This window comes from Cricetulus griseus, chromosome 2, assembly GCF_003668045.3.
Source record: "Cricetulus griseus strain 17A/GY chromosome 2, alternate assembly CriGri-PICRH-1.0, whole genome shotgun sequence".
Taxonomy (NCBI): domain Eukaryota; kingdom Metazoa; phylum Chordata; class Mammalia; order Rodentia; family Cricetidae; genus Cricetulus; species Cricetulus griseus.
This window is the reverse complement of record NC_048595.1, coordinates 250996852-251023859: the sequence shown is the minus strand read 5'-3', so window position 1 is coordinate 251023859 and position 27008 is coordinate 250996852. Positions and strand designations below refer to the sequence as shown.

Genomic DNA, 27008 nt, shown 5'->3' with positions numbered 1-27008 from the left:
TTTTGAATTTTTCTTGGAGTGTTTCTAAGAGTTCTAGCCTAAAAACAGTTAGTTTAGTCCCTTGCACAATTTTCCAAAGTCTTTGTATCTTCATCTGTTAAATGAAATCCTTCTTAAATATCCAAAATACTTTGTCTACAACATTAATTAGTACACAATTATTTTCTTTAACTGTTTTTTCCATGTTCTCACTAATATAGTGAATAATCAAAACTGCAAGGGAATCATCTCTTTATTAAAGTAAATTTCTATTTCCTACTTTGTATAGAATCTTTCTTTTTATTTCTCTTTACCAAAAGGTTTCCTTGAGGTGTATGTATGAACACACATGTACCTTATAAACTCTTGTGGAGATAACCTATCATAAAGGCACCACGCTTCATGGAAAATTTCACAACTCAGTCTTTGTCCCTATTATCTTCTCCTATTAAGAGTTTCATCCATTAAACAGCCTTTGTATTTTTTTTCTCACTTTTGAAGACTTGTGACTACAAGGTTGTCTACTAAAATTTCTTAAAATCAGCAAAGGTAACTGGCATAAAGCAAATGCCAGCCAGGAGGGAAAGGGTATTTTAAATCCTCCTTCATTAATAACACTTTTTTATTATTTGATTTAGAAACAAGATTGTTTTACATGTCGATACCAGTTCCCTCCCCTCCTCCCCTACCACTCCCCTCAACTAAAACCCTACCTATCACATACCCTTTCTGCTCCCCAGGGAGGGTGAGGCCTTCCATAGGGGGGTCATCAGAGTCTATCGTATCCTTTGCGATAGAGCCTAAGCCCACCCCCGTGTGTCTTGGCTCAGGGAGTATCCCTCTATGTGGAATGAGCTCCCAAAGTCCACACCTATGCTAGGGATGAGTACTGATCTACTACTCAGAAATCTATGGGGCCTCCTGTAGTAGATCAGTAATAACACTACTTAAAAGCCAAAGAGCTCTGTGCAAAAAGAAGCTGCAGTGCTTGAAGAAAAAAATTAATAAAGAATGCTAGTGCATGTATCAGGTAATAAATCAAGATTTTTCTTTTACTTAGTAAAAATTTACATTTCTTTCTCAATGTTTCTACTTCCATATTTTTTAAATATATATTAATCGCTCTTAAGAGAATTCTGCTCAGGCCTGGAGAGATGACTCCATGGTTTAGAAAACTGGCTGCTCTTCCAGAGGACCCAGGTTCAATTCCGAGCACATATATAGCAGCTCAAACCTATCTGTAACTCCAGCTCCAGGGGTTCCAACACTCTCACACAGACATACATGTAGGCAAAACACCACAAATGTCCATAAAATAAATAAATAAATGAATCCTAAAAAAAAAAGAAAATTCTGCTCTATACCAAATTTAACTGGTGGAATAGAGTTCTGATGTGTTTTTCTCAATCAGCAATATATATATATATATATATATATATATATATATATAATTTAGTTTCTAGTAAAATAGAAAGAAGCCGATTCAATAAAACATAAATGTTTTCAGCTAGTTAAATTGATATTAACCTGTATAAAAGTTTTTCTGGTAGAAATGCACATTTAAATATATCCCAAATTCAAAATCACAATATGTAGTCAGTGTATATGAATGTATATTTATTCCCCATGTACAAATGATCTGGCATTTAAGGACCTCAGTACCCATGATGCATCTTTTAGACATTATCAGTTCATCTGTCCCACAAATTGAACGTTATGTATGAAATGATATATTTAAGGATATGGAAAATAGTTTCATTGTACCTGTATTTTTATGTCATTATCTAACCAACATAATCTAAAAGAAATTTGTTATGATCAATAATTATTTTCTGCTGTTCAAGGGTTAACTGTGAGGTTGAAACTCACCAAAGAAAAACAGAAAATCAAGAACTAAGTTTGCATTCTAAATGACTGGTTAGGAAAGAGTCCACCAAATTCTCATCCTCCATCCCCCATGATAGGTTCTACTCAGCAGTCTCAAAAGTGACAATGTTTCAAAATCACATTGTCTCAAACCATTTCTAGATACTTTGTCAAATTTAAAGTGAAATCTAAAGCATTACTATATTCTGCAAAAGCTGCATAGTCAGTGTCAAACTGCAGTACAAGCCTGCTACAATTCTGTGGATTACTTTGAAGTTTCTGTAATGAGTGAATTAGTGTACTTTATTTAATTAATTCTTCTAACCTGAGTGTTCTTCCCTTCAAATACTTTTATCTTAGTTTCTGTTGGTAACAAAGTGCTCAAAAGGGCTGGAGAGATAGCGCAGAGGTTAAGAGCACTGGCTGCTCTTCCAGAGGTGCCACATTCAATTCCCAGCAACCATATGATGGCTCACAACCACCTATAAGATCTGGTGCCCTCTTCTGGCCTGTAGGGATATATGCAGACAGAACAGGGTACACATAATAAATAAATCTTTTTTAAGTGTTCAAAAATGTAACAATATAAGGAGACAAATATTTGACATAGCAGGGTGTATCTATGCTTCTGGAATTCATCACTGGCTTCAACAACTGGTTCTGGTTCAAAGCTACTGGGTAGCTGCAATTCAAGGTGCACTGAGGACCACAGTCTTCACAACATTTCAGTATCTGAAATGTCTAAGGTTCATTCCATGACTCAGAGGTTGATGCAACCTACCCAAAGAAAGACATTCAACACTCAAGGAAGAAAAGTATGAACTGACTTTCGGACAGAAAGGCGATATGCAAGTAGTTATGAAACTGTGAGAATTTCAGATGGAAATCAGTAAGGATGCTACAGGCTCTAATAAATGAGTCTAACCCCCAAACCATGTACATAATTAATATACAATAATGAGGAAATCAAAGCCAAAACTAATATACAAAAATAATTTAACGGAACGCATCAGGCCTATGTCCAACCCCATGTCATTGGCAACATTTTGTCAACCACCTGAGTTTCTTTGTATTGAAATACATTCATTGTCCATAGAGGTGGATTTCAGAAACATATTTTCCTTTTACCATATTATGTACTGAAAGACCCCTGCCCCTTAGCTCTTAAGTTTGCCTCCTCCTCCGGTCGGCAGCTGATGGGGCGTGCAGCGATGCCTTGCTCCTGCGCCTCTCCGATCCCCACCCCCGCCGGCCTCCACTTCCCCCACTGCCGCACGTTCGGCCACCGGTTCCCTCCAAAGCTGGTCCACCCCGGCGGGGCCCGAGTCCCCAGCCCGCCCGCCTGGCACCGCGCCCCGGGGCTGGGGCCGAGCAAGGAGCCCGCGAGGAGGCCCGAGGGCAAGCACCAGGTGAGCCGGCCTGGGGCCCTGCCCCCCGCGCCCCCGCCCGATGGGGAACACTCCTTCCCAAGGTCTCCGCCCCTAAGGTCAGCTATCTGGACGCGGAGGGGGGAATTGAGTCTGTTGTACCAGACACCAGACCTTGAGAATATGCTGGTCTGGAATGGCTCTGTGCCTCATTTGAACCATCCAATAGAAATGACTCTGTATTTCACCTCATTTGAATGACTCTATACTTCGCCTCATTTGAATAACCCTGAGTAGCACCTCATTTACATTGACCAATGGGAATAGCTCTGTACTGCGCCTCATTTGAATTATCCAATAGAATCCCTGCTTCTGGCTTGCGCTTTTTGCTATATAAGGACCCCTCTCCCTTGGCTCGGCGACCTTGGCCTCACAGAAGCTAAGTCGCCCCGGGTACCCGTGTATCCAATAAAGCCTCTTGCTATTTGCATCCAAGTTCGTGGTCTCGCTGATTCCTGGGTACGGGTCTCCTTCTACGAAAGTACCGCTTCGGGGGTCTTTCAGTACTTTGCCCCAAATCACTTTCCTCTTTATTCTCCAATCTCCAGCCTCTCCATGTTCCAGTCTTTTTAAACCACACAGGAAGCTTTTCTACTGATTCGTATATTAAAGGGATCTCATTAAGGTTTGGCTTATAGAAGACTCAATAAAATATATACCAATTACTAGGTGCTTGGCCCCAGTCTAAGTAAGTATTACTCTATTCCTCTTGTTTGTTTGCTTGTTTTCCAATCACAAAACAATGTTTTCGTTATGAGTCCTTTTTCAGTGACCCATCCAACAAGCAGAGACTGGTGATTTTCTCCTTGATATGGCAGCAGATGTCCATGTGCACTAATTCTTATACTTCATCTCCAAACTGTGTACATAAGATTGAAAGGGGTATTTAATTGGTGCTCAAACTTATTAGTCTGTTGAAGTCTATCTTACCATGTGTAAGTACAATGTTTAAAGGATATAATTGAAAAATTGAATATATTTTCTATAGTTTGACTTGTTAATTACTTTTTAATTTTAGTACTAGGGATGGACCCTGGGGCTTTGTATGCCAGGCAAGCATTCGTCCATTGAGCTATAGCCTCTGCCTCGAAATTCACTCAATTACACTTATTGATGGAACTCATTATTACACTCAACATACTTAATATTTAAATTTGAAAATGTATAAATAAAATTCTATAGATTACAAATTGATAAAAATAAAATCTACAAGACCATAGATTTATGAAAATATGTATAAAATATTCTATCAGTATATATGATTAGTGTTTTCTTTCCCTTTGAATCTAAGAACTTTATTATTGCATGCTACTTGGTTCAAATTTTAAGATTAGAGAATAATCATTTATATTGCTATCATATATTGCTTAAAACAATAATATTAGCAACTGAGCAAGTAAAAATATTCTAAACTTCTGAACTATACTAAAAATGTCTGATCGACTCTGGAATATTTCCCAGAAAGAATCCATTGAATTCAGGTTACCATGGTGATTAGCAAAAAATGTGGAATGAAGTTCATTTTGTGATAATTGCTACATATTTGCAGCTGAAGAGCATCTTTCAGTTCCAGTCCCAGACTTTGAGACCATAATAATAGCTCTGCAATCTGAGTTGTATATTTAAACCTATAATACTTCACCAGACAGATCTATTTCTGTGCAGATTCCTTTTTTATGGTGACCAACATAGTAATTTTAAGAAATGTATTCCTATTTATCAGAATATTTTGTGTTTAGCTATGATCAATTTTTACAAAACAATTTATAGTGTACCTAAATCAATTTACAGAGAAAGGAAGAAGATTGTATTTTGCAGAACATTCTCCTTCCCCTATAAGAGGAAAGCTGAATTTGTTTTTGAAGCAAATGAATGCTCTTGCTTTATAATTACTTCTGAAAAAGTTCATGGTCTAATGCCAATTTTTGTGAATTAATAACAAGTTTTGATAAATCGTGCCAAAATCAGGAAGTTGGTGCCTTGAAAAATCTCTTTTAACTCCTTGGTGTTAGGTGAAATTTAAACACCCAATGTACCAAGTTGATACATGATATCAGATCATATTTAATATGAAATGTTATTATAATATATTAAGAATATACAAATAATGCTAATAATTCTTGACCAGAACCAAGATTCAGAACAGTTATAACAACATTGTTTATGCATATACTACTTTGGTTTCCTGGTGTTTATGATTTCAAAACACTTTTTTAGTTGTCAAGAATTCTCTAAATAAAATATTAAATATAAAAATGATTCAGCATGCTTGTGACTCAATGTATTCAATCCTTACAATATCATGAAGTAAGACATTACTGTTATTACTCATTTGGTAGGTGATGAAATCAAGACATAGAAAAATGTAATTCGCTTACCATTACATTGTATATGACAACACTAGGAGTCACTATGAGGCAAGCAGCCTCTAGCATCCTCACTTAAACATCTGATGGTACACGGCTGATCTAGAGCAATCTCATCCTCAACTGATAGAGTCAAAATTGGAGTTCCAAAGAAGCCAACTAGTGGCAAAATTCCAGGACTATGAATTAGCAAAACCGGAATTTGGGTTTGTCATTTGACTAAAAAGACCAAGAGACACTCTATTGCAAGCCCTGTTCCTAGACTTGAAAGTAAAATTGTGCCCTTTCTGCCTCACCATTTGGGAAATAAAACAAGTTTAATTTTACTGTAGTTACAGCTTTCAGAGTGGGTTCTCCTACCAGTTATTTGTATGTTTTACCACTCCTTATATTAAATACATGTTATATGTAAAATGTAATGTACCTTTATTATTTTTATTCATACCTCAGCAGATTGGAGAGAGCATTGCTTCAGTTTCTTTTCTTCTCACTACTTTGAAACCTATGGAGTCAACCTTCAGTCTTAAAGGAATATCCATACTAATTAAAATAATCATTTCCAAATCAAGGTAAAGGTAAAGGGAAGCTAGCAGAGCTTCAGAGGGCTGGAAAATTAAATTTCCATGTGACAAGCAAAAGTGGCAGTAAGGAAGGACTTTAAAAACCTAAATTTTATCTAGTACCCAAAGTCAGTGGACTCACAAGTCAAAAATCATGTAATTATAAAACAGTATGTGAGAAAGAGAGATCATATGAAATGCAGATGGGGTGTGCAAAACAAATGCAGTGGAAATCAGTGTCTAAATTACACAAAAGTCAAAATAAAGAAAAACAGATAGCTTCCACAGAGTCCCAAACAACAGTCTATTTTTGAAAATGTTGGTTTTCACAGACAAAGGCATTTCTAGTGATAGAAAGCACAGTAGAAAGCTGCTGGCTGTCTAAGGTTCCAGTCATCCCTTTCTGCCTCAAAAATATTACACAACCTTGGGTAACAAAGAGGGTAGATGTATCAAGCATGTCCCTGTAATAAATCATAAGTATGTTTAACTTAAAGCAATTCTTCAGTATAATTATAATTTTATCATTTAATAAAGATAGATGTACCTATTTTCACATAAAATAACTTAAATTTGGTTGAACATTTTATGATATAGGACATATAACATTTTAAGCATTTTTTGAGTAGGTCAGTATTTTTTTGTTTGTTTTATTTTTGGAGACAGGGTTTCTCTGTGTAGCTTTGGAGCCTGTCCTGGCACTTGCTCTGGAGACCAGGCTGGCCTTGAACTCACAGAGATCTGCCTTCCTCTGCCTCCTGAGTGCTGGATTAAAGGCGTGTGCCACCAACGCCCGGTAAGTTGGTCAGTATTTTAATATAGTTGTCAATGCTGGGAATGCTGTTTTGCATAAAAACATAGAATTAAGATTGCAGAAGAATGCTTACAGCCATTTCAAAATTATTGAAAATTCTATCCTAATCTCAAGCCAAATTCATTTAGTGATTTTTTTATGAAATTTAAATCAACAACTCAAACATTAATCTTTTTTATTTTATTTTTTATTTTTTAACTAAAAAGATTATTATTTTACATGTCAATCCCAGGTCCCTCTCCCTCCCATCCTCCCCTGCCCTCCTCACTGACACCCTAACAATCCCATACCCTTTCTTCTCCCTAGGGAGAGTGAAGCCTTCCTTAGGGGGTCTTCAAAGTCTATCATATCCTTTGGGATATGGCCTAGGCCAACCCCCTTGTGTCTAGGCTCAGGGAGTACCTCCATGTGGGATGGGCTCCCAAAGTCCATTCCTATGCTAGGGATAAGTACTGATCCACTACAAGGGCCTCCATAAATTTCCAAGGTCTCCTCACTGGCACCCACATTTCATGGGGTCTGGATCAGTCCCATGATGGTTTCCCAACTATCAGTCTGGGGACCAAAAGCTCTCCCTTGTTCAGGTCAGCTGTTTCTGTGGGTTTCACTAGCCTGGTATGAACCACTTTGCTCATCAGTCTTCCTTCTCTGCAACTGGATTTCAGTTCAGTTCAAGGTTTAGCTGTGTGTATCTGCTTCTACTTCCACCAGCTGCTGGATGAAGGCTATAGGATGGCATATGAAGTAGTCATCAATCTCATTATCAGATAAGAGCATTTAAGGTACCCTCTCCTCTGTTGTTTAGATTGTTAGTTGGTGTCATCTTTGTCGCTCTCCATACATTTCCCTAGTGCCTGATTTCTCTTTAAACCTATAATATCTCAAACAATAATCTTGAAAAATCAAACATTCTACTATAGTTAAATCACATGCTGAAAAGGTAATAGTAGGAAAATATTGAAATTCTTTGTTTTCTTTAAGTAAGCTGTTGTGTTTCCATAAGAAAAGCAAACATTCTACAAACAGTAAGATCACTATGATTCTGAACATCAAAACACCTTGACTGAACACAGGTGTTTCAGGGGATATTCCTGAGTAATGCATGTATTGTGCATGGGACATGTGTTATATGTTGAGAATCTAGGCTGTACAGTAAAGTCTCCCAATGACAGGGACACTGCCATAAATACTGAAATTCCTTACACCTTTTATTGTGAAGTAAGTTTTGGATTCTCTAAACTCAGAAACCTTTTGCTTGTTACTTTTTTTTTTTTTTTTGCTACCTCCACACTTACTTATGCAAAGTCATATGCAGTTGAGACCAAGGGGACATTTTACATATGTTGGAATTTTAGATTTAAATTAATAGTAATACTTAGATGCCACGAAGTCTGCAACAAATTCCATAATATTGAACGAGTATTGAAAAACCTCCTTACAGAGGAACTGGCAGGGATGACTTTGTGGGCATTCACTTAAGCACTTCTGTTTACTCTTTTCTTGGGACAATATTTGCATTACCCAATTTCCCCAGTCCTTGTTTATGAAATAATGTATTAAGACAAAATATAATTGACATCTTTATCACAGCTTTATATTTACATTAACATTGGTAACAGTAAGTTAGGAGGATGCATATTAGTAACTATCATGACACAAAGTTTGAAACTACTTAATCTTCCCAGTGGAATATTTACCAATGGGAATTCCCACCATTGCTTCTATAACAAACACTGCACCATTTTGCATTCTGCAATTCCCTGTTCCTTAGACAGACAAAAGGCTAACCAGTTGTTGTAGACCAATGCCTATGATAGTATTCACTGATATATAAAGTTTAAAACTCCCAAATGAATACTTTATTAATTAATCCGAAACTACCTTACCACTCTTCCTTTTTAAAAAATTAGTGCTCCATAGGTATGCAATTTTTACTGGTCATTGTCAGCACTTTGAAAACTTTTAAAAGCATTAATCCACATGAAAATGTTTTTGCTTATAGCTTACTAATTTAGCAACAATAAACTAACATGTTTTCTATGGTTTGAGACATGGTGAATACATTTCACAGAAGAAATAATATTATTTCTTGAGTTTTATGATATTATAACATATAGTTCCTATAAGACAATAAAATATAAAGAGCAATTTAATAAAATATTAAGGAAAAATTTCCACAGAATAAGCAAGTCAGTGAATATAGTACCTCATGCTGCCATCTCAGCTTCAGTGTGAGATGTAATCTCAGAACAAAGGTAAATAAAGTAAATTTGAGTCGGGCATTGGTGGCACACGCCTTTAGTCCCAGCACTCAGGAGGCAGAGGCAGGTGGATCTCTGTGAGTTCGAGGCCAGCCCGCTCTCCAGAGCGAGTGCCAGGATAGGCTCCAAAGCTACACAGAGAAATCCTGTCTCGAAAAACCAAAAATAAATAAATAAATAAATAAATAAAAATAAAAATACAGTAAATTTGATGGTGTTGTTGGGGCTAAATTTATCACTAAAGTAAAATGTGCTCTGATCATATATACAATTGTATCCTTGCTCTGCTTGGGAAACAACACAATTTCTTTCATAGCATAGGACTTGCTTTGAAGTACCCAGGAAGATGGAACACGTGTGCCAGACTGTGAGTAGTGAGAGGCACTGTTGTAGAATCTTTAACTCTGTACAGATGTGCTACATTTGTTTATGCTGTGGGATGTTACTTTAACTGTGCTAAGATGTGTTACATTTGTTTTACTTTGACTGCCTAAGGTACCTGACTAAGACTAGCTGAATGGCCAATAGCTAAGCAGGAGAGGGATAGGCGAGGCTGGTGGGCAGAGAGAATAAATGGGAAGAGAAAGAAGAGAAAAAACAGAACAAGGGAGAAAGAAAGAGAGGGATTCTCCAGGGGCCAAAAGCCAGGCAGCCACCAGACAAACAGATATGGAAGAAGCAGGAAAAGTAGGACATACAAAATTAAAGAAAGGTAAAAAGCCCTGAAGCAAAATATAGATGAAGAGAAACAGGTTAAATTAAGTTATAATAGCTAGTGGGACAAGCATAAGATAAGGCCAAGCATTCATAACTAACAAGAAGTCTTCATGTCATGATTTGGATGGTGCTTAGTGGCCCTAAAGAAAGATTGCTACAGATTACCCAAACCCAAGCATTAGGACATCATTTTTTATTCCCACACAACCATTTCACCAAGCTATAAATCAAGTCAAGGGCTCCTCAACAAAACAGGTGAGTACTTACCATAAGACTTTTGCTAGCCATCAGAATCATAACTCCAAGTGTCAAGTTGTAACATACTAGTAAGTTTGAAGATTTATGAACAATGACGTTCATGAGATGGCCTAGCAGGTAGTCATTTCTCACCAGGACCAATGACATGATATAAGGGGAGAACTAACATGCTGTCTCTCACCTCCACATGCACATGCATTGCCACCAATAAACAAACAAATGATTAAATGTAATAAGTATTTTTTTAAACAAATGTGTTTCCTTTCTTGGTGTGAAGTTTAGAAGATGAATACTCAGGAACATGAAAAGAAACAACACATAAACTACTGAGAAACAGCACATGTTAAAAAATAAATTTTTCATGGAGGAGTTTTAAAAATACTTAACACTTGTGTACTATTGACATCTCTAACTACATTAATGACCTCACACCTTGAACATATGGTTATTAATCACTTCAGAGTATGTTTCACAGTTGTTATATAGTATGTGTATCTCAAAAAGGATATGAAAATGCCAAACACTAAGAGTTCTATCATACTTTTGTTTTTATTTCCTAGAATGTTGCTCTAAATGTGTAAGTGTTTACATGATTGATTTTTCACTAGATTTGCTAGTTGTGGAACATTGGACATACCTGGCATTCCCTATTTGTACCAAAGTGAGGTATCAACCATGGATTACTAGTCCCATTTCAGTGTGTTCCCACCTTTATCATACCTCAGCCATCATGCACACAGGTGCAGAGGAAGGACACAACAGAAGATCTCTTCCAGAAACTGCAGTTTGTCATTGATTTCTGGTTTCTCTCTGGGTTCAAGATTTGTGTGCTTATACTCCCATCAAATACACAGAGCTATATCATACTTCACGACTAGCTATGAGGTCATGTTTCATGTTTCATTTTGTATCATGTTTCTCAGTTACAGTTTTCTCCTAGATTTGTGCATATTTCATGTTGGGACAACTGATGGGGAATGCTCTTCTGTGTATATGTGTGTCTTATTGGTTGATGAATAAAACACTGATTGGCCAAGCAGGATGATAGGTAGGACTAGGACACAAGGAGGATTCTGGGAAGGGTAGGCAGAAGGGAGTTGTCATGTGATCCTAGGAAATGATGTAGCTTGGCAGAAACTGCCACTAGCTGACCATAGAGGTCTGGAGGTCTGTTCAGTCAGGCATGAAGTGACTTAGCTGGGCAGAGTCAGGATATAAGCAGGGACAAACAGGAAATCGCTCTCTTCTCTGTGGAGACACTGACCAGTCATCATGTAGCAGGCAAAGGAGTTGCAGGTTGCAGGTCTGGCATTCCTGGGTGGATGGGAAACCTGCCAAACCAGAAACCTCATGTTGCAGACAATAGGAAGCACTTTGATTTTCCCCTGCCATGATCTACCTCCACCATGGTTGCTGCTATTTGCAACAAAATACTGATTATTCCTATCTATTGAAGCATGTATATCAGACACACCATCTGATACTGAGTCCCCAATGGCAAGAATGTAACCGGTGACTCATTATCAGATTTAATGATATATCTTGGCTTTTAAAAAATAAAGTTACCACTAGAAGGAAGTTTAGCTATGAATGTTTTTGATCAGATCACTTTGACTTAATTCATGGAAGAATTTTTCCCAAAAAGAAGAAATTTAACCATGTGTTTCATGTGGAGCCATTCAGTTTTGCTATGCTAGTTATTGTTTTAACTCCATTAAGTATGGAGGTCCTAAGCCGGGCATGGTGACACATACCTTTAATCTCAGAACTCTGGAGGTAGAGAGAGGTAGATATCTGGGAGTTCAAGACATGCTTGTCCACAAAGGGAGCTCCAGGCCAGACATGACTACAAAGTTGAGACTGTATCAAAACAGTTTAAAAAAAAAAAAAAAACTAGGGCAGGCAGGGGTTCCATGTGGCGCATACAGTTTCAGAAGCAGGGCAGAGCATGGCATCAGGCAAGAAGGCATTATGTTGAATCAGAAGACAGGAGCTTATATCTTGAGATACAACCACTCGGAAGGGCTTTTGATACCCCAAAGCCTGCCCATTGTGACACACCTTCTCCAATAAATAACACACCTCCTAATTCTTCCCATACAGTTTTACCAACTGGGGACAAGTATGCAAACACAGGAGCTAATGGGGCTATAACCATTCAAATCATCATTCCCACTTATTACATTCTTTTTTACCTGCCATATTACATAGTGTGGTATACTAACTGAATATATCCAATGCCTTTTCAAGGAATAAGCAATAGATTATTTGCCCTTTCTCTTACACAAGTTGGTATTGTAAAAAATGTATAATTCTGAGACCATTTTTTGTTAAGTAAAAAAAAAAAAACCTATTTTTAACACCAGAATTTTGAAGCTTCATTTACCAACTATTCAGAAATCACACTGAGTTGGCACTTGTTTAGCAGCCTGGTTTTAGTTGCACTGTTGTAGAATACTTAACCAATTTAGAAAACACTACAGTCTAGTCCACATGGTATTTAAACAATATAGAAGCCTTTCAGAGAAGGAAAGTAAGATCTGTATTTGTGTCAAACTAAATTATGCTAAATATTGATATAATGCTAAGTAAATAGGAATAATTCTGTCGTTTTCATGTACATCCTGATAAAGTCAGTGTTATTTGCCTTTCTTCCTTTGAACTAGTCAAGTAATTTTCTTGGCTGTACAATAGAAACTAATATGCAGATTCTGTCTTTAAAAATCATTCATTTGTTTATTTATTTTATCTTGGTTCCATCAACTATCAAAATGCAACCCCTTGTACTTTTAAGCACTTTCAGAAGTACTTTCTATAGCTCTTTACCTTTAAATTTGTTACATAAAAATAAATAGAAGACCAGCAGAATAATTTCATGACAATAGTGATCTGTTCTTAGAAATCTGCTTTATACTATTGTAAACTTTAAATACCTTTGTGTTATTTGGCTTGATAAATACTCTTTCAATTGTAGCTTACTTTGACATTTATTTACAGTTCAGTGGTCAAAAATTTTAGGAATATGCGTATTTATTATTGTCTTTAAATATCCAAGATTCTGTAGGTAAAATGTATCTGATTGTTATCAAGAGAAAGGAGGAAAGTACTTTTATAATGGATGCAATATCCTAGTGAAATATCTGCATAGCTCTCAAAGATAAGTGCCAGCATAGAGTATCATTGGTGTTATTTATTTTAGATATTCTGACAGGCGTAAGATGGTATCTCAGAGTGGTTTTGAGTTGCAATTCCCTGATGGCTAAGGATGTCAAACACTTTCTCAAGTATCTTTCAGACATTTTATATTCCTCTGTTGAGAATTCTCTATTTAGTTTTGCACTCCACTTTTTAGTTCATTGTATATTCTGGTGATCAGCCCTCTGTCAGATGTGGGGTTGGTGAATATATTTTCCCATTCTGTGAACTGCCATTTTGTCTTGTAGACTGTGTCCTTTGCCTTACAGAAGCTTCTCAGTTTCAGGAGGTCCCATTTGTTAATTGGAGATCTCAATGTCTGTGCTACTGGTGTTATGTTCAGAAAGAGGTCTCCTGTACCAATTCATTCAAGGGAAACACATACCTTCTCTTCTAGGAGGTTCAGTGTGGCTACATTTATGTAGAGGTCTTTGATCCATTTGGACTTAAGTTTTGTGCATGGTGATAGATATGGATCTATCTGCAATCTTCTACAAGTATGAATCCAGGTATGCCAACACCATCTGTTGAAGATGCTTTCTTTTTTCCATTGTATAACTTTAGCTTCTTTATCAAAAATCAGGTGTTCATAGGTGTGTGGGTTAATTTCAGAATTTCCAATTCGATTTCATTGGTCTATCTGTCTATTTTTGTGCCAATACCAAGCTGTTTTAAGGATTATGGCTCTATAATAGACCTTGAAGTCTGGGATGGTGATGACTCCAGAAGTTCCTTTATTTTACTGGGTTTTTTGGGCTATCCTGGGTTTTTTGTTTTTTTCATATGAAGATGAGTACTGTTCTTTTGAGGTCTGTGAAGAATTGTGTTGGGATATTGATGGGAATTGCATTGAATCTGTAGATTGCTTTTGGCAAGATTGCCATTTTTACTATGTTGATCCTACCTATCCAAGAGCATGAGAGATCTTTCCATTTTCTGGTATCTTCTTTAAAGACTCAAAGTTCTTACTATACAGGTCTTTCACATTTTTCGGTTAGCGTTACCCCAAAATATTTTATATTGCTAGTTGCTATTGTAAAGGGTGATGTTTCTCTGAATTCTTTTTCAGTACATTAATCACTGGTATATAGTAGGGATACTGATTTTTTTTAGTTAATCTTGTATCCTGCCACTTTGCTGAAGGTGTCTATCAGCTGTAGGAGTTCCCTGGTAAAGTTTTTTGGGTCACTTATGTAAACTATCATATCATATGCAAATATTGAAAGTTTGACTTCTTCCTTTCTAATTTGTATCCCCTTGATCTCCTTTTCTTGTCTTATTGCTCTAGCTAGGACTTGAAGTACAATAGGGAAGAGATATAGAGTGATGGACAGCCTTGTCTTGTTCCTGATTTTAGAGGAATCGCCTTAAGTTTCTCTCCATTTAGTTTGATGTTGGCTGTTGGTTTGGTGTATATTGCTTTTATCATGTTTAGGTATGTTCCTGTTATTCCTGATCTCTTCAACACCTTTTTCTTGAAGTAATGTTGGATTTTGTCACAGGTTTTTTCAGCATCTAGTGGGATGATCATGTGGTTTTTCTTTTTCAGTTTGTTTATATGATGGATTACATTGATGGATTTTTGTTTGTTGAACCATCCCTGAATTCCTGTGATGAAGCCAACTTGATCATGGTGGATGTGTTCTCTGATGTGTTCTTGATTTCAATTTGCCAGTATTTTGTTGAATATTTTTGCATCGATATTCATAAGGGATATTGGTCTGTAATTCTCTTTTTTAGTTGTGTCTTTGTGTGGCTTGGGTACCAAGTTAATTGTAACTTCATAGAAAGAGCTTGGCAATGTCCCTTCTGCTGCTATTGTGTGGAACAATTTGAGGAGTACTGGCATTAGCTCTTCTTTGAATTTCTGGTAGAATTCTGCACTCAAGCCATCTGCCCCTGGGCTTTTTTTTATTTCCTAGACTTTTGATGACTGCTTCTATTTCACTAGGGTTATAGGTCTGTTTATGTTGTTTATCTGTTCCTGATTTAATTTTGATAATTGATATCTATCAAGAAAATTGTCCATTTCCTTTAAATTTTCAAATTTTTTCGAGTACAGATTTTCAAAGTATGACGTGATGATTCTCTAGATTTTCTCAGTGTCTGTTATTATGTCCCCCTTTTCATTTCTGATTTTGTTAATTAGCATGCTCTCTCTCTCTCTCTCTCTCTCTCTCTCTCTCTCTCTCTCTCTGCCTTTTGTTTAGTTTGGATAAAGGTTTGTCTATCTTGTTGACTTTCTTGAAGAACCAACTCTTTGTTTCATTGAGTCTTTGTAGTATTTTCCTAGTGTCTACGTTATTGATTTCAACCCTCACTTTGATTATTTTCTGGCATCTACTCCTCTGGGGTGAGTTGGCTTCCTTTTGTTCTACAGCTTTCAGTTGTGCTGCTAATTCTCTAGTATGACTATTCTCTAGTTTCTTCATGTGAGCACTTAGTGCTTTGAACTCTCCTCTTAGAACTGCTTTCAACGTGTCCCATGAGTTTGGGTATGTTGTGTCTTCATTCTCATTACATTCTAGGAGGTCTTTTATTCCTTGTTTTCTTTCTTTCTTGACCAAGGAATGGTTGAATTGCGCATTATTCAATGTCCATGAGTTTGTAGGTTTCCTGCAATTTGTGTTGTTATTGAATTATAACTTTAAAGCATGGTGGTCTGATAAGAGACAGGGGGTTAGTCCAATTTTTTTTTGTATGTTTGTAGGTTTGCTACTTTGCTAAGTATGTGGTCAATTTTAGAGCAGGCTCCATATGGCACAGAGAAGAAGGTATATTCTTTTGTGTTTGGATGGAATGTTGTGTAGATGTCTGTTATTCCCAATTGGGTCACAACTTCTGTTAGTTCTTTTGTTTCTGTCTTAAGTTTCTGTCTGGCGGTCTTATCTAGTGGTGAGAGTGGGGTGTTGAAGTCTCCTACTATAAGTGTGTGAGGTTTTATGTGTGATTTGAGGTTTGTCTATCTTGTTGATCTTCTCAAAGAACCAACTCTTTGTTTCATTGATTCTTTATAATGTTTTCCTAATTTCTCATTTATTAATTTCAACCCTCAGTTTGATTATTTCCTGGTGTCTACTCCTCCATGGTGAGTTAGCTTCTTTTTGTTTAAAGCTTTCAATTGTTCTGTCAATTCTCTAGTGTGGCTATTCTCCAGTTTCTTCATGTGGGCACTTAGTGCTATGAACTTTCCTCTTAGCACTGCTTTCAGAGTGTCCCATAAGTTTGGGTATGTTGTGTCTACATTGTCATAAAATTCTAGGAAGTCTTTAATTTCACTTTTTATTTCTTCCTTGACACAGGAACAGTACAATTGGGAGTTATTCAATTTCCAGGAATATGTACGTTTTCTGCAATTTGTATTGCTATTGAATTCTAATCTTAAAGCGTGGTGGTCTGATAAGATACAGGAGGTTATTTCAATATTTTTGTATCTGTGGAAGTTTGCTATGTTGCCAAGTATGTGATCAGTTTTAGAGAGGGTTCTATGTGGTGCTGATAAGAAGATATATTCTTTTCTGTTTGGATGGAATGTTCTATAGAGGTCTGTTAATCCCAATTGTGTCATAACTTCTGTTAGATCCTTTGTTTCTTTGTTAAGTTTCTGTGTGGTGGTCCTGTCTAGTGGTGAAAGAGGGTTGTTGGAGTCTCTTACTATAAGTGTGTGTAGTTTTATGTGTGATTTGAACTTTAGTAATGTTTCTTTTAAGAATGTGGGTACCTTTGTATTTGGGGAATAGATGTTCAGGATTCAGACTTCATTGAAACTTTTGTTATGATAAGTATGAAATGCCCTTCTTCATCTCTTTTGATTGGTTTTAGTTTGAAGTCTAATTTGTTAGATATTAGGGTTGCTATACCAGCTTGTTTCTTGGGTCCTTTTGTTTGGAAAGTCTTTTCCCAACACTTTACTCTCAGGGAATGTCTGTCTTTGACATTGAGATGTGTTTCTGTATGCAGCAGAAGGATGGATTCTGTCTTCATATCCATTCTGTTTGCCTGTACCTTTTTATGGGCAGGTTAAGACCATTGACATTGAGCGATATTAATGTCCATTGATTGTTGGTTCTTGTTTGTTTTTTATTTATTGTTGGCATTTAAATTATGTGTGGATTCCCCCCTTTTTTTCTTTTGGTGTTTGGTAAAGTGGGATTATCTATTGCCTATGTTTTTTGAGTGTAGTTATCATTGTTACGTTGAAGTTTTCCTTCCAGTTATTTCTGTGGTGCTGGATTTCTGGATATATATATTGCTTATATCTGGTTTTGTCGTGGAATATCTTGTTTTCTCCATCTATAGTGATTGAAAGCTTTGCTGCGTACAGTAGTCTGGGCTGGCATCCATGTTCTCTTATTTTTTTGTAGAGCATCTATCCAGGATTTTCTGGCTTTCAAAGTTTCCATTGAGAAGTCAGGTGTGTTGGGACCCAGGGTGGGCCTTCTGGTCTGGGTGGGTCCAATCAAGGGTTAGGCTCAGGAAGAAGCAAGGAGTGTGTGATGGAGGAAGTTGGGGATAGAGCAGAGCCCAAACTCACCTCAGGTGGCAGGCAGAGGGCTAGTTATTAAAACATTTATGTAGTTTTAATAAACTATGTAATTCTCAGAGGTCTTCACTGACTCATTGAAAAGCCAGAGAAGTATCTAGATAAAATATATTAACTACCTTCTTATCCTGAAAGAGGTATTCATTGCTTCTATGAGTTGCCTTATTAAATGCTTTTGAACTCTGCTGAATAGCACACATCTGTAATCCCAGCACTTGAGAGATAGAGGCATGAAGATTGATGCAAGCTCCAGGATAGCCAATTCTACAGAGTGAGACCCTTGTACAAAACAAAAACAAAACCAAATAACAATAATGATAAAAGAAAGGTAAAGAAAATAGAAAACAAATAAGGGAAAGTGTAAATAAATAGCTTTGGGAAGAACTCGAGCCATTAACAATGTATTTTTTTTAAATCCTAAGACTGTATTAAGATTTGTTATGAAGATATATGAGGATATGTACAAACAATTTTCATTTTAAAACATAGTAGATATAATCAGACATTCACTAAACTGCAGTATTCTTTCAAAAAGTGATATTTTTCTATTACTTTTGAAGTATACAATTAACCATGAGTTTGTTTTGAATTTGGAAGTCTAGTTCAATAATGACTGAGTAATGCACATGGAGGGTGGAGTAATGTTTTGAACTAGAAAGTTACACAGAATAACAAATGCATTTAATATGTAATAAGGACAAATTTTAACAAATGAAAGAACCAGAAATAGAAGGGTCATCTTCAACAATCTATCCAGCATGCAATGTCTTGTAGTTAAATGTTGAGAGAAGGGGAGATCCAGAGAGTACTGAAATGCTCTTTAATTTTAATTCAATTTCTAGAAGAATACAAGTTTCAGTTAAATATTGGTCTCATTCCTTCATTTTCAGCCATTAGCAGAGATAAATTACAAAACTAAACTCCACATAGATTTATCTTCAACTCCAGCACAACTCATGAGTTAAACACAAATAATAACAATTTTAGTTGACATTTACTGAAGGGATACTACCGGCTAGATGTAATCATATTTGATGCCCACAGAAACTTTGTGATATAAGTATTTTTTTTACAGATTAAGAAATTGTGGGTCAGAGAAACTGTTACTTTGTTAATGTCAAGCAGCCAGAAAATGACAGAGATAAAATTCATAAGGTATCTGGATTCCATATCCCTAAGCTATACAAGCCTGAGTCTTGTAAGCAATACTATTGAATCAAGTGGCAGTGTTAGACCCCCGAAAACTCAAGTATCCGGGGTCTCAGGCCAGGTTCGCGGTCACCCCAATCACCAGGCGGATTCGAGAGCTTGCTGCAAACTGCACGAGGCTTTATTGTAATTTAACGAACTAACCCCATGTTAGCTCGGGTCTTTCACCCACCCGCCATGGCAGACGGCTAGAAAAAGACGGCTCCTACGGGCTCCCAAAAGATCTTATAGGGCAGCGTAAGGGGAGTGTCTAGGTATTGGATTAAAGTCTCTTTATTCCAAGCACAGCCGGGTGAAACACAGGCCAGAGCTAGGTTAAGAACCCAGCCAGCGCAGCCAGAACAAAGAGAGCGCACGGTTCCCGTGCCGCTCTTAAGAAGCCCCCTTTACGTCATCCCGGCTTTCCTTCACCCCGCCCTTATGGGCGAGTCCCCAGGTCCACCTGGTACCTGCCTCAGGACTATTGGGCGGGGCTAGGGTTACTCCCTACAATTCCCCTTTTAGTCTAAGAGAGGATTAAAACTTAATAGTGTAAAATATCCAAAACTAACAATCATAAGGGTGGAATACAAGAATATACAATAATCTGCTATGATACATCCTATGTCTATTCTAGCTAAGTCTTAACGTCATGTGGAAAAAGTGTCTAACTTGAACACCTTCTTCCAATCCCAACTCTAAACAATAAGAAAGTCATTCTTAACTAGGCTTACACTACCCTAATACACAATAATGGGGAACGGGGGCGTAGCATCTTCTAGGTTACTTCCTGCTGAAACGGGACGAAGATGGTCATGTGGGGGCCCTGTGGAAAAAAAATGCCAGTACAGGGAAAGTCTCTAGTGAGTTATATCTAGTCCATGTTAGATGATTTGTTTGATTGAAGATCTACGTTGAAATCCTCAACTTGATTGAAGTCGTCACTCGAGGTTCTGGTTGGAGTGTCAGTCGAAACGGAGTGAGTTGAATCCAGTGTAGTCAGGAAGGTGTAGTCCAATTCCTTTTCCGGAGCATGTAGGGATTGCTGTCAGGATGGGTCTTGATGGCTGTATGGGACTCAAACATAAGTGTCATCAGAGAAATGTTCGCTTGTTTATGTATGTGTACTGGAAAAGGTACCTTGATGAACCTTGACTAACAACGATTCTGAGAGGGTGTAAAAGAAAAGCCAAGAAAAACAAAGATAGTCCTCTTATTCTTTATATATTCTGTATTATAGCAATTGGCTTCTTGATATAACACAGAAACTTTTAAATGTTGTTAAATAACATACTTGGATTTTAGAGTAGGAAAGCCAAACCCAACTCTAAATCCAGTCTCGATTTAGTTGAATAGGGACCAGGAAATAAATAGACATAGAGTTATTCGAGAGACAGCTGTAAATTTTTACCGTATATCACGTTCCTTTTGTTCGATGGTTATAGCTACGTTCTTTCCTTGAGTATCCATACATGTAATGTCCTTTGACTTATAGAGGGCAGTTCCTCAGAAAATACCTGTCAGTCATCCTTGTCGAGGGGGTTGTCTCCTTCAACTCGAATCTTGATCAATTTTGATGGTATCCAAAGATTTTCTTCTCCTGTGGAGACAAATGCAAAACCCCTACCCCAACGTAATACATGTCCAGGTTTCCATACCGAGGTCAGCACATCTTTGTAATACACTGGTTGGTTCAGTTCAGCTGTTTTTTCCGTAGTCCAGTGTCTTTCCGCAGCTGTCTGCCCATTGTCATTGGCATTAAGAAAGTTTAGCGTTAATAAGGCATTATGTAACCTATGTTTGGGGGGTTTTGACTTACCAGCTTGCCTATGGAGCATCTCCTTAAGTGTCCTGTTAGACCTTTCGACGACTGCTTGTCCTGTAGGGTTGTGTGGTATACCTGTGACATGCTTAATGTTATAATATTTGAAAAACTGTTCCATTTTTGTGGAGACATATGCTGGAGCATTGTCAGTTTTTATCTGCGCCGGTATGCCCATAACTGCCATCACCTCCAGTAGGTGTGTAATAACGGAATCAGCCTTTTCAGAGTTGAGAGCAGTAGCCCATTGGAAACCTGAGAATGTGTCAATGGTATGATGCACATATTTCAAATTTCCAAATTCTGTAAAGTGAAAAACATCCATTTGCCAGATCTCATTCCTCCGAAGGCCTTTAGGATTACATCCCGCTGGCAGTGGAGTTTGGTTATAAAAGGAACAAGTAGGACAGTTTCTCACTATCTCCTTGGCTTGTTGCCAAGTGATGGAGAAGTCCTTCTTTAAACCCCTGCTATTTACATGATGCTTTTTATGAAATTCCGAGGCTTCTAGCACAGTGCCAATCAATAAACGATCGATCTCATCATTGCCTTGTGCCAGTGGGCCTGGCAGACCTGTATGGGATCTGATATGCGTAATGTACAGTGGGTTACTTCTGTTTCTGATTGTTTCCTGTAACTGTAAGAACAACGAGGTTAGTTCAGTGTTATCAGGGACAAATTCTGCAGTCTCTATGTGCAAGACGACTCTTTCTGCATATTGGGAATCAGTAACTATATTAAGAGGTTCTGTAAAATCCATGAGCACCATAAGAATTGCATATAATTCTGCTTTCTGTACAGATGTATATGGACTTTGAACTACTTTACTTACCTCACCTGCTTTATAACCAGCCTTACCTGTTTTGTTAGCATCAGTGTAGAAGGTAAGAACTCCAGAAATGGGAGTTTGTCTTACAATGCGTGGAAGAATCCAAACCGTCTTTTTTATGAATTTAATTCTGTCGGTTTTGGGATAGTTGTTACTAATTGTTCCCAAAAAGTCAGTGAGAGCTATTTGCCAATATTCATTATCCTTCCATAGGGAGGAAATCTCATCATTAGTTAAGGGTACTATAATCTCTGCTGGGTCTTTCCCAGTCAACTGACGAAGTCTTAATTTGCCCTTTAAAATCAAATCAGAAATCTTTTCTATATACGTCTTTAACTTTTTGTTCTGCTTATGTGGCAAGAATATCCATTCCAATATAGTGTCTTCCCTCTGCATCAGAATCCCAGAAGGGTATTCTCTGGATGGCAAGATGACCAGAATGCAATCTAGATCAAGGTTTATCCGATCTACATGCGCATCCAATATTCTGTTTTCTACCCATTGTAGCTCTTTTTCTGCTTCAGCCGATAATATTCGTGGACTGTTTAAGTCCTTATCACCTTTTAGTGCCATTTTTAAATGCTTTAAGTCATGTCCCTCCACACCAATGATCGTCTGTAATTGAGATATTTCTCCTAGTAGCTTCTGAAGACTGTTAAGAGTTTGATAACGGTCCCTTCTAATTTGTACCTTTTGAGGTCTGATTCTTTGTAAGTCTATCTTATATCCTAAATAGTTAATAGAATCTCCTCTTTGTATCTTTTCTGGGGCAATTTGTAAACCCCATCTAGGCAGAACCTCCTTCACCATAGTAAACATACGTTCTAAAGTTTCCTCATTAGAATCTGCTAAAAGAATATCATCCATATAATGATAAACAAGAGATTGTGGAAATTGTTTACGAATTATTTCCAAAGGTTGTTGTACAAATTGTTGACACAAGGTAGGGCTGTTTAGCATCCCCTGAGGTAAAACTTTCCATTGGTATCTCCGAACTGGTTGTGAGTTATTAAGAGTTGGCACCGTAAATGCAAACTTTTCTCTATCACTTTCTTGTAATGGTATAGTGAAAAAGCAGTCTTTAAGGTCAATTACTATGATCGGCCATCCTTTAGGTATTAAGGAAGGCAATGGCATTCCAGGCTGTAGAGCGCCCATAGGCTGAATTACCTTATTTATGGCTCTCAGGTCTGTCAGCATTCTCCAGTTACCTGACTTCTTCTTGATGACAAATACAGGAGAATTCCAAGGGCTGGTAGATTGTTCTATGTGACCAGCCTCTAGCTGTTCCTGTACTAACTTTTCTAGAGCCTCTAGCTTTTTAGAGGTCAAAGGCCATTGCCCTATCCAGACCGGTTCGTCTGTAAGCCATTTTAATGGCAGGGCCTTTGGTTCCTCTAAAGGCCTGTCATTTGTATTTAATGTCTGTACAGCCCGGATAGTTGGTAACCATTTTCCATGGCATCTTACCCGATCTTTTCTACTATCCCGCGGTTGTCTAGAATTCGTACCCGACACTGGAGGGATGTTAATTTGAGTATTTCACTGTTGTAATAAATCACGACCCCATAAATTTATAGCAATATCTGCTACGTAAGGTTTTAATATTCCTTTTTGTCCTTCCGGTCCAATACAAACCATCGAGTTAACATTCCGCCGGACCCTAGATAGAGTTCCAATTCCTAAAAATTGTATATTGGCCTCTTTAAGTGGCCAATTCTTAGGCCAACATTTCTGAGTGATAATAGTCACATCAGCTCCAGTGTCCACCAGACCAGACATAACTTTATTTTGAATTTTAATTTGTAACTGAGGCCTTTTATCATTAATAGAAGCTTGCCAAAATACGCGTTTGTCATTTTCATTAGTCACATGTGATTCTTCATCACTATTTAAACTACCCTCTAGAGCAATATCATTTTCCACCATAGGCAAGGAATTATCTATTTGTCTTGTGACAGATTGTCTTCCACTGTTACTGGGAATGATCGAACTGTTCTCGGGGCCTGCTCGAGGCCCCTTTCCGAGTTTCCCGGCGCCAATAATTTTCCCTGAAAATCCCTAGTTGATCTGCATTCATTAGTCCAGTGTTTGCCCTTACCACATCTCCTACATAATCCAGAGGGCAACGACCTGTCGCGTGAATTTCTCTGTCTACAATTTTTCTTTGTATGTCCTATCTTACCACAGCTGAAACATCTATTCTCCTGACGCCTCCATGGACTTCCAGAGCGTGCTCTTCCTATGCGAGGCTCTGGGTCAAGGTGGCGATGAGCACTGGCCTCACGGTACCTGTGTGAGCCCCTGTAAGGTGCTCTTCCTTCCCAAGTCCTTCTGTTGCTATCTCTTCTAATCTCCTGTTGTTTATTGAAGCCTCTTGGGACAGCTTCTTCTGCCCAGATTCCAGTATCTTGTATGTTACAGTCAATATGGGCAGTATGCAAAACCCATTCTTCTAGTGGAGCTGATCTGATCTTTAGAGGCAAAAGTATTCTTTTGCACATTGGGTTTGCATTGTGATAAGCTAAACTATACACAATTGGATGTCTTATTGTTAGATCTGTTACCTGTTTGTCTACTGCTCTGGTCAATCTGTCTAAGAAGTCTTTAAATGGTTCTGTTTGTCCCTGTTCTATTTTTGTAAAAGCTTCTAGCTGTTCTCCTGATTCACGAACCTTGTCCCATGCATTTAATGCTGCTGTTCTGCATAGGGACAGTGTATGGTCGTCATATTCAGCCTGAATCTGTGGGTCAGAATAAATGCCTTCTCCTAGGATTTTTTGGAGAGGTGCATCAACTCCGTCCCTGGCGGCTTGTCGTTCTAAGATTCCAGCTTCTTCCCTGAATAATGCTCTCCATTCAATTAAGCAGGAATTATCGAGGACAGCCGATGCCAAGCCCACCCAATCTGCGGGCGTCACCCTGTTAAAAGTGGCCCAAGAATGCAACAGCTGTTTTACGTATGGGCTATGAAGACCATACGAGACAACCGATTCCTTAATATGCCTAAGATCCTTTAATTGGGTTGGTTGCCACGTATATGCTGTCTGCCCCTGGGAGTGTTTTTTAGATGATTGCTTGTCCACCACCATGGCCGGGTATACTAAAGGTGTGTGTGTAACCGCTTTAGGGTGATTGAAATACCTTCTCGAATTGTGCATCTCGGATCGAAGTGAGTCAGTGTCTTCTTGTTCAAGGTATGTCAGCCGGGTCAGAATTTCGTCACGCGAGGCTTTAATCTCATCCACCATTAAGGATTCAAGGCGTGATGCGGAATCCTCGATTTGCTTCGACAATTCTCCTGTAAGATTTTCTAGACGAGTAATACGTTCATCCCTAGCTAACATTTGGGTGGCCTGGAAATAGCCATCCAAAGATTGAAATTTAGAATCAAGATTGCGATTAATCTCTGCCATTAACTCGGTAGACATTTCCAGTTTGACCACCCTGGTTTGTAACTCCTCCTGTAATCTTTGAAGCTCAGTTCTAATTTCATTATAGTCCCTCTCACATTTCCCAGCTATTGACTTAGTGGCATTATCTGATTGTTGAAGCCTATTCTGGGTCTCTTGTACCTTAGTGACAAAGGAATAGGAGAGAGAGCCTAGCTGAGTTTCTAAGCGGCTGCATGCCATCTCTAGCGATTCACAGTCTGCTGCCTGCTTAGCCATTAAGGCATCATGGTCTGTAGTTTGTTTTGTTTGAATTATTCCCAAGCTAGATGTCAGTTCCTCATGATCTTTAGTCTGTTTAGCTTGTATTATTTCCAAACTAGATGTCAGTTCCTCATGGTCTTTAGTCTGTTTAGCGTGCAGCATTCCCAAACTAGATGTCAGTTCCTCATGGTCTTTAGTCTGTTTAGCCTGCAGCATTCCCAAACTAGATGTCAGTTCCTCATGGTCTTTAGTCTGTTTAGCCTGCAGCATTCCCAAACTAGATGTCAGTTCCTCATGGTCTTTAGTCTGTTTAGCTTGTAAGGTCTGAATAAGTTCCTGAGTCTCATCACGATCCTTTGCCCGATCGGCTTGTAAAGACTCTAAGATGGAGCATCTGTCTATTTTTATGTTGTTATAAATGTGCTGAATAACATCCTGAATCTCATCACGGTCCTTTGCCCGATCGGCCTTTAAAGACTCGAAGGAGCATCTGTCTATCTTTATGTTGTTATAAATGTGCTGAATAACATCCTGAATCTCATCACGGTCCTTTGCCCGATCGGCCTTTAAAGACTCGATGGAGCATCTGTCCATTTTTATGTTGTTATAAATATGCTGCATTTCAGCTTGAGTAGTAGATAGATCTGTCTGTATCTTATAGAACATTGAACGGAGCCCATCGTCCAGTTTTTGTTCTAACAGCTCAATAATCGATGAATAGGTAAGTTTTGATTCATTTAGAGCTTGGCTACGTAAGGCTTGTATGTCCTGCAAGTGGGTAGAGATATCAACCTTCCTTCTATTCTTGAGGAACAACGACACGTGAATCAAGAAAGTCACAGCTAACAAAACATGTAAGCCCATATTTTGTAAGTCAGCCTGCTCCTCCAGCAGTGAATGCATGTAAGCATAAGAGATATTATACTTATTTAGCTTTAGGGGAAATGTAACCATATCTATTGGTAAATTTATTTCCCGTTGTAGTAACCATGTGCCGGCCAGCAGGTGGCGCAGCGCGTCTATCTAGAGTAGGATCTGACTCACAGAATTCTGCTTTTGCCGCTAAGAAACTTTTTAGAACTTACCTGTGGGTATTTGCTTCAGGCGGGTGGCTGTGCCCACGGCTAGAGTTGAAAGACTTACCCTGCCAGGGTCTGGTCGCAGACGGAGGCAGCAGGTGTAGACAGGCAAGTGGGAACAGGGGTGCCTTCCCTGTAAATGAAAGCTGAAAACCCTCCTCTTTGTGCGCAGGAGCAATGCGTTCAGGCCCTAAGCGCACACAGGTAGCCGGATGGCCAGACAAAGCCAGGCCGGGTCTCCTGCGGGCGCGGGCGCCGCTGTTCGCGTCTGAGCCGCGGCCTGCGGCACCCGCTGGAAGGGGGCGAATCCAAGGACCCCGCGGCAGGAGTCAGGAGCCCGGGAAAGGTGGTGGGGGGTGGTGGGGGGTGGTAAGCCCCTCACGCACGGGGGAAACTCACTGGATTTTCCGGGTGCTCGTTGGCTCTTCAGGTTCGTTTATCGTTGGGC

At 38.5% G+C, this 27008-nt stretch overlaps 2 protein-coding genes across 2 annotated transcripts in view; both read right to left on the bottom strand.

The window, feature by feature from the left end:
- Positions 1-10395, bottom strand: part of Trdn (triadin) — a 218044-nt gene extending 207649 nt beyond the window's left edge. The window contains exons 1-2 of the mRNA XM_035438755.1: positions 10258-10395; positions 3020-3340 (exon numbers count right to left, since the gene is read on the bottom strand). Of these exons, the coding sequence (XP_035294646.1) occupies positions 3020-3340; positions 10258-10395 (459 nt within the window). The remainder of the gene's footprint in view (positions 1-3019; positions 3341-10257) is intronic.
- A 12797-nt stretch (positions 10396-23192) lies between these two features.
- Positions 23193-26681, bottom strand: LOC118238354 (endogenous retrovirus group K member 113 Gag polyprotein-like). Its single transcript, XM_035440342.1, has 2 exons — positions 26567-26681; positions 23193-25126 (listed from the first exon to the last, which is right to left on the bottom strand). The coding sequence occupies exon 2, from the start codon at positions 25074-25076 to the stop codon at positions 23769-23771; it is 1308 nt and encodes a 435-aa protein (XP_035296233.1). The 5' UTR covers positions 25077-25126; positions 26567-26681; the 3' UTR covers positions 23193-23768.
- Between the last annotated feature and the right edge of the window lie 327 nt (positions 26682-27008).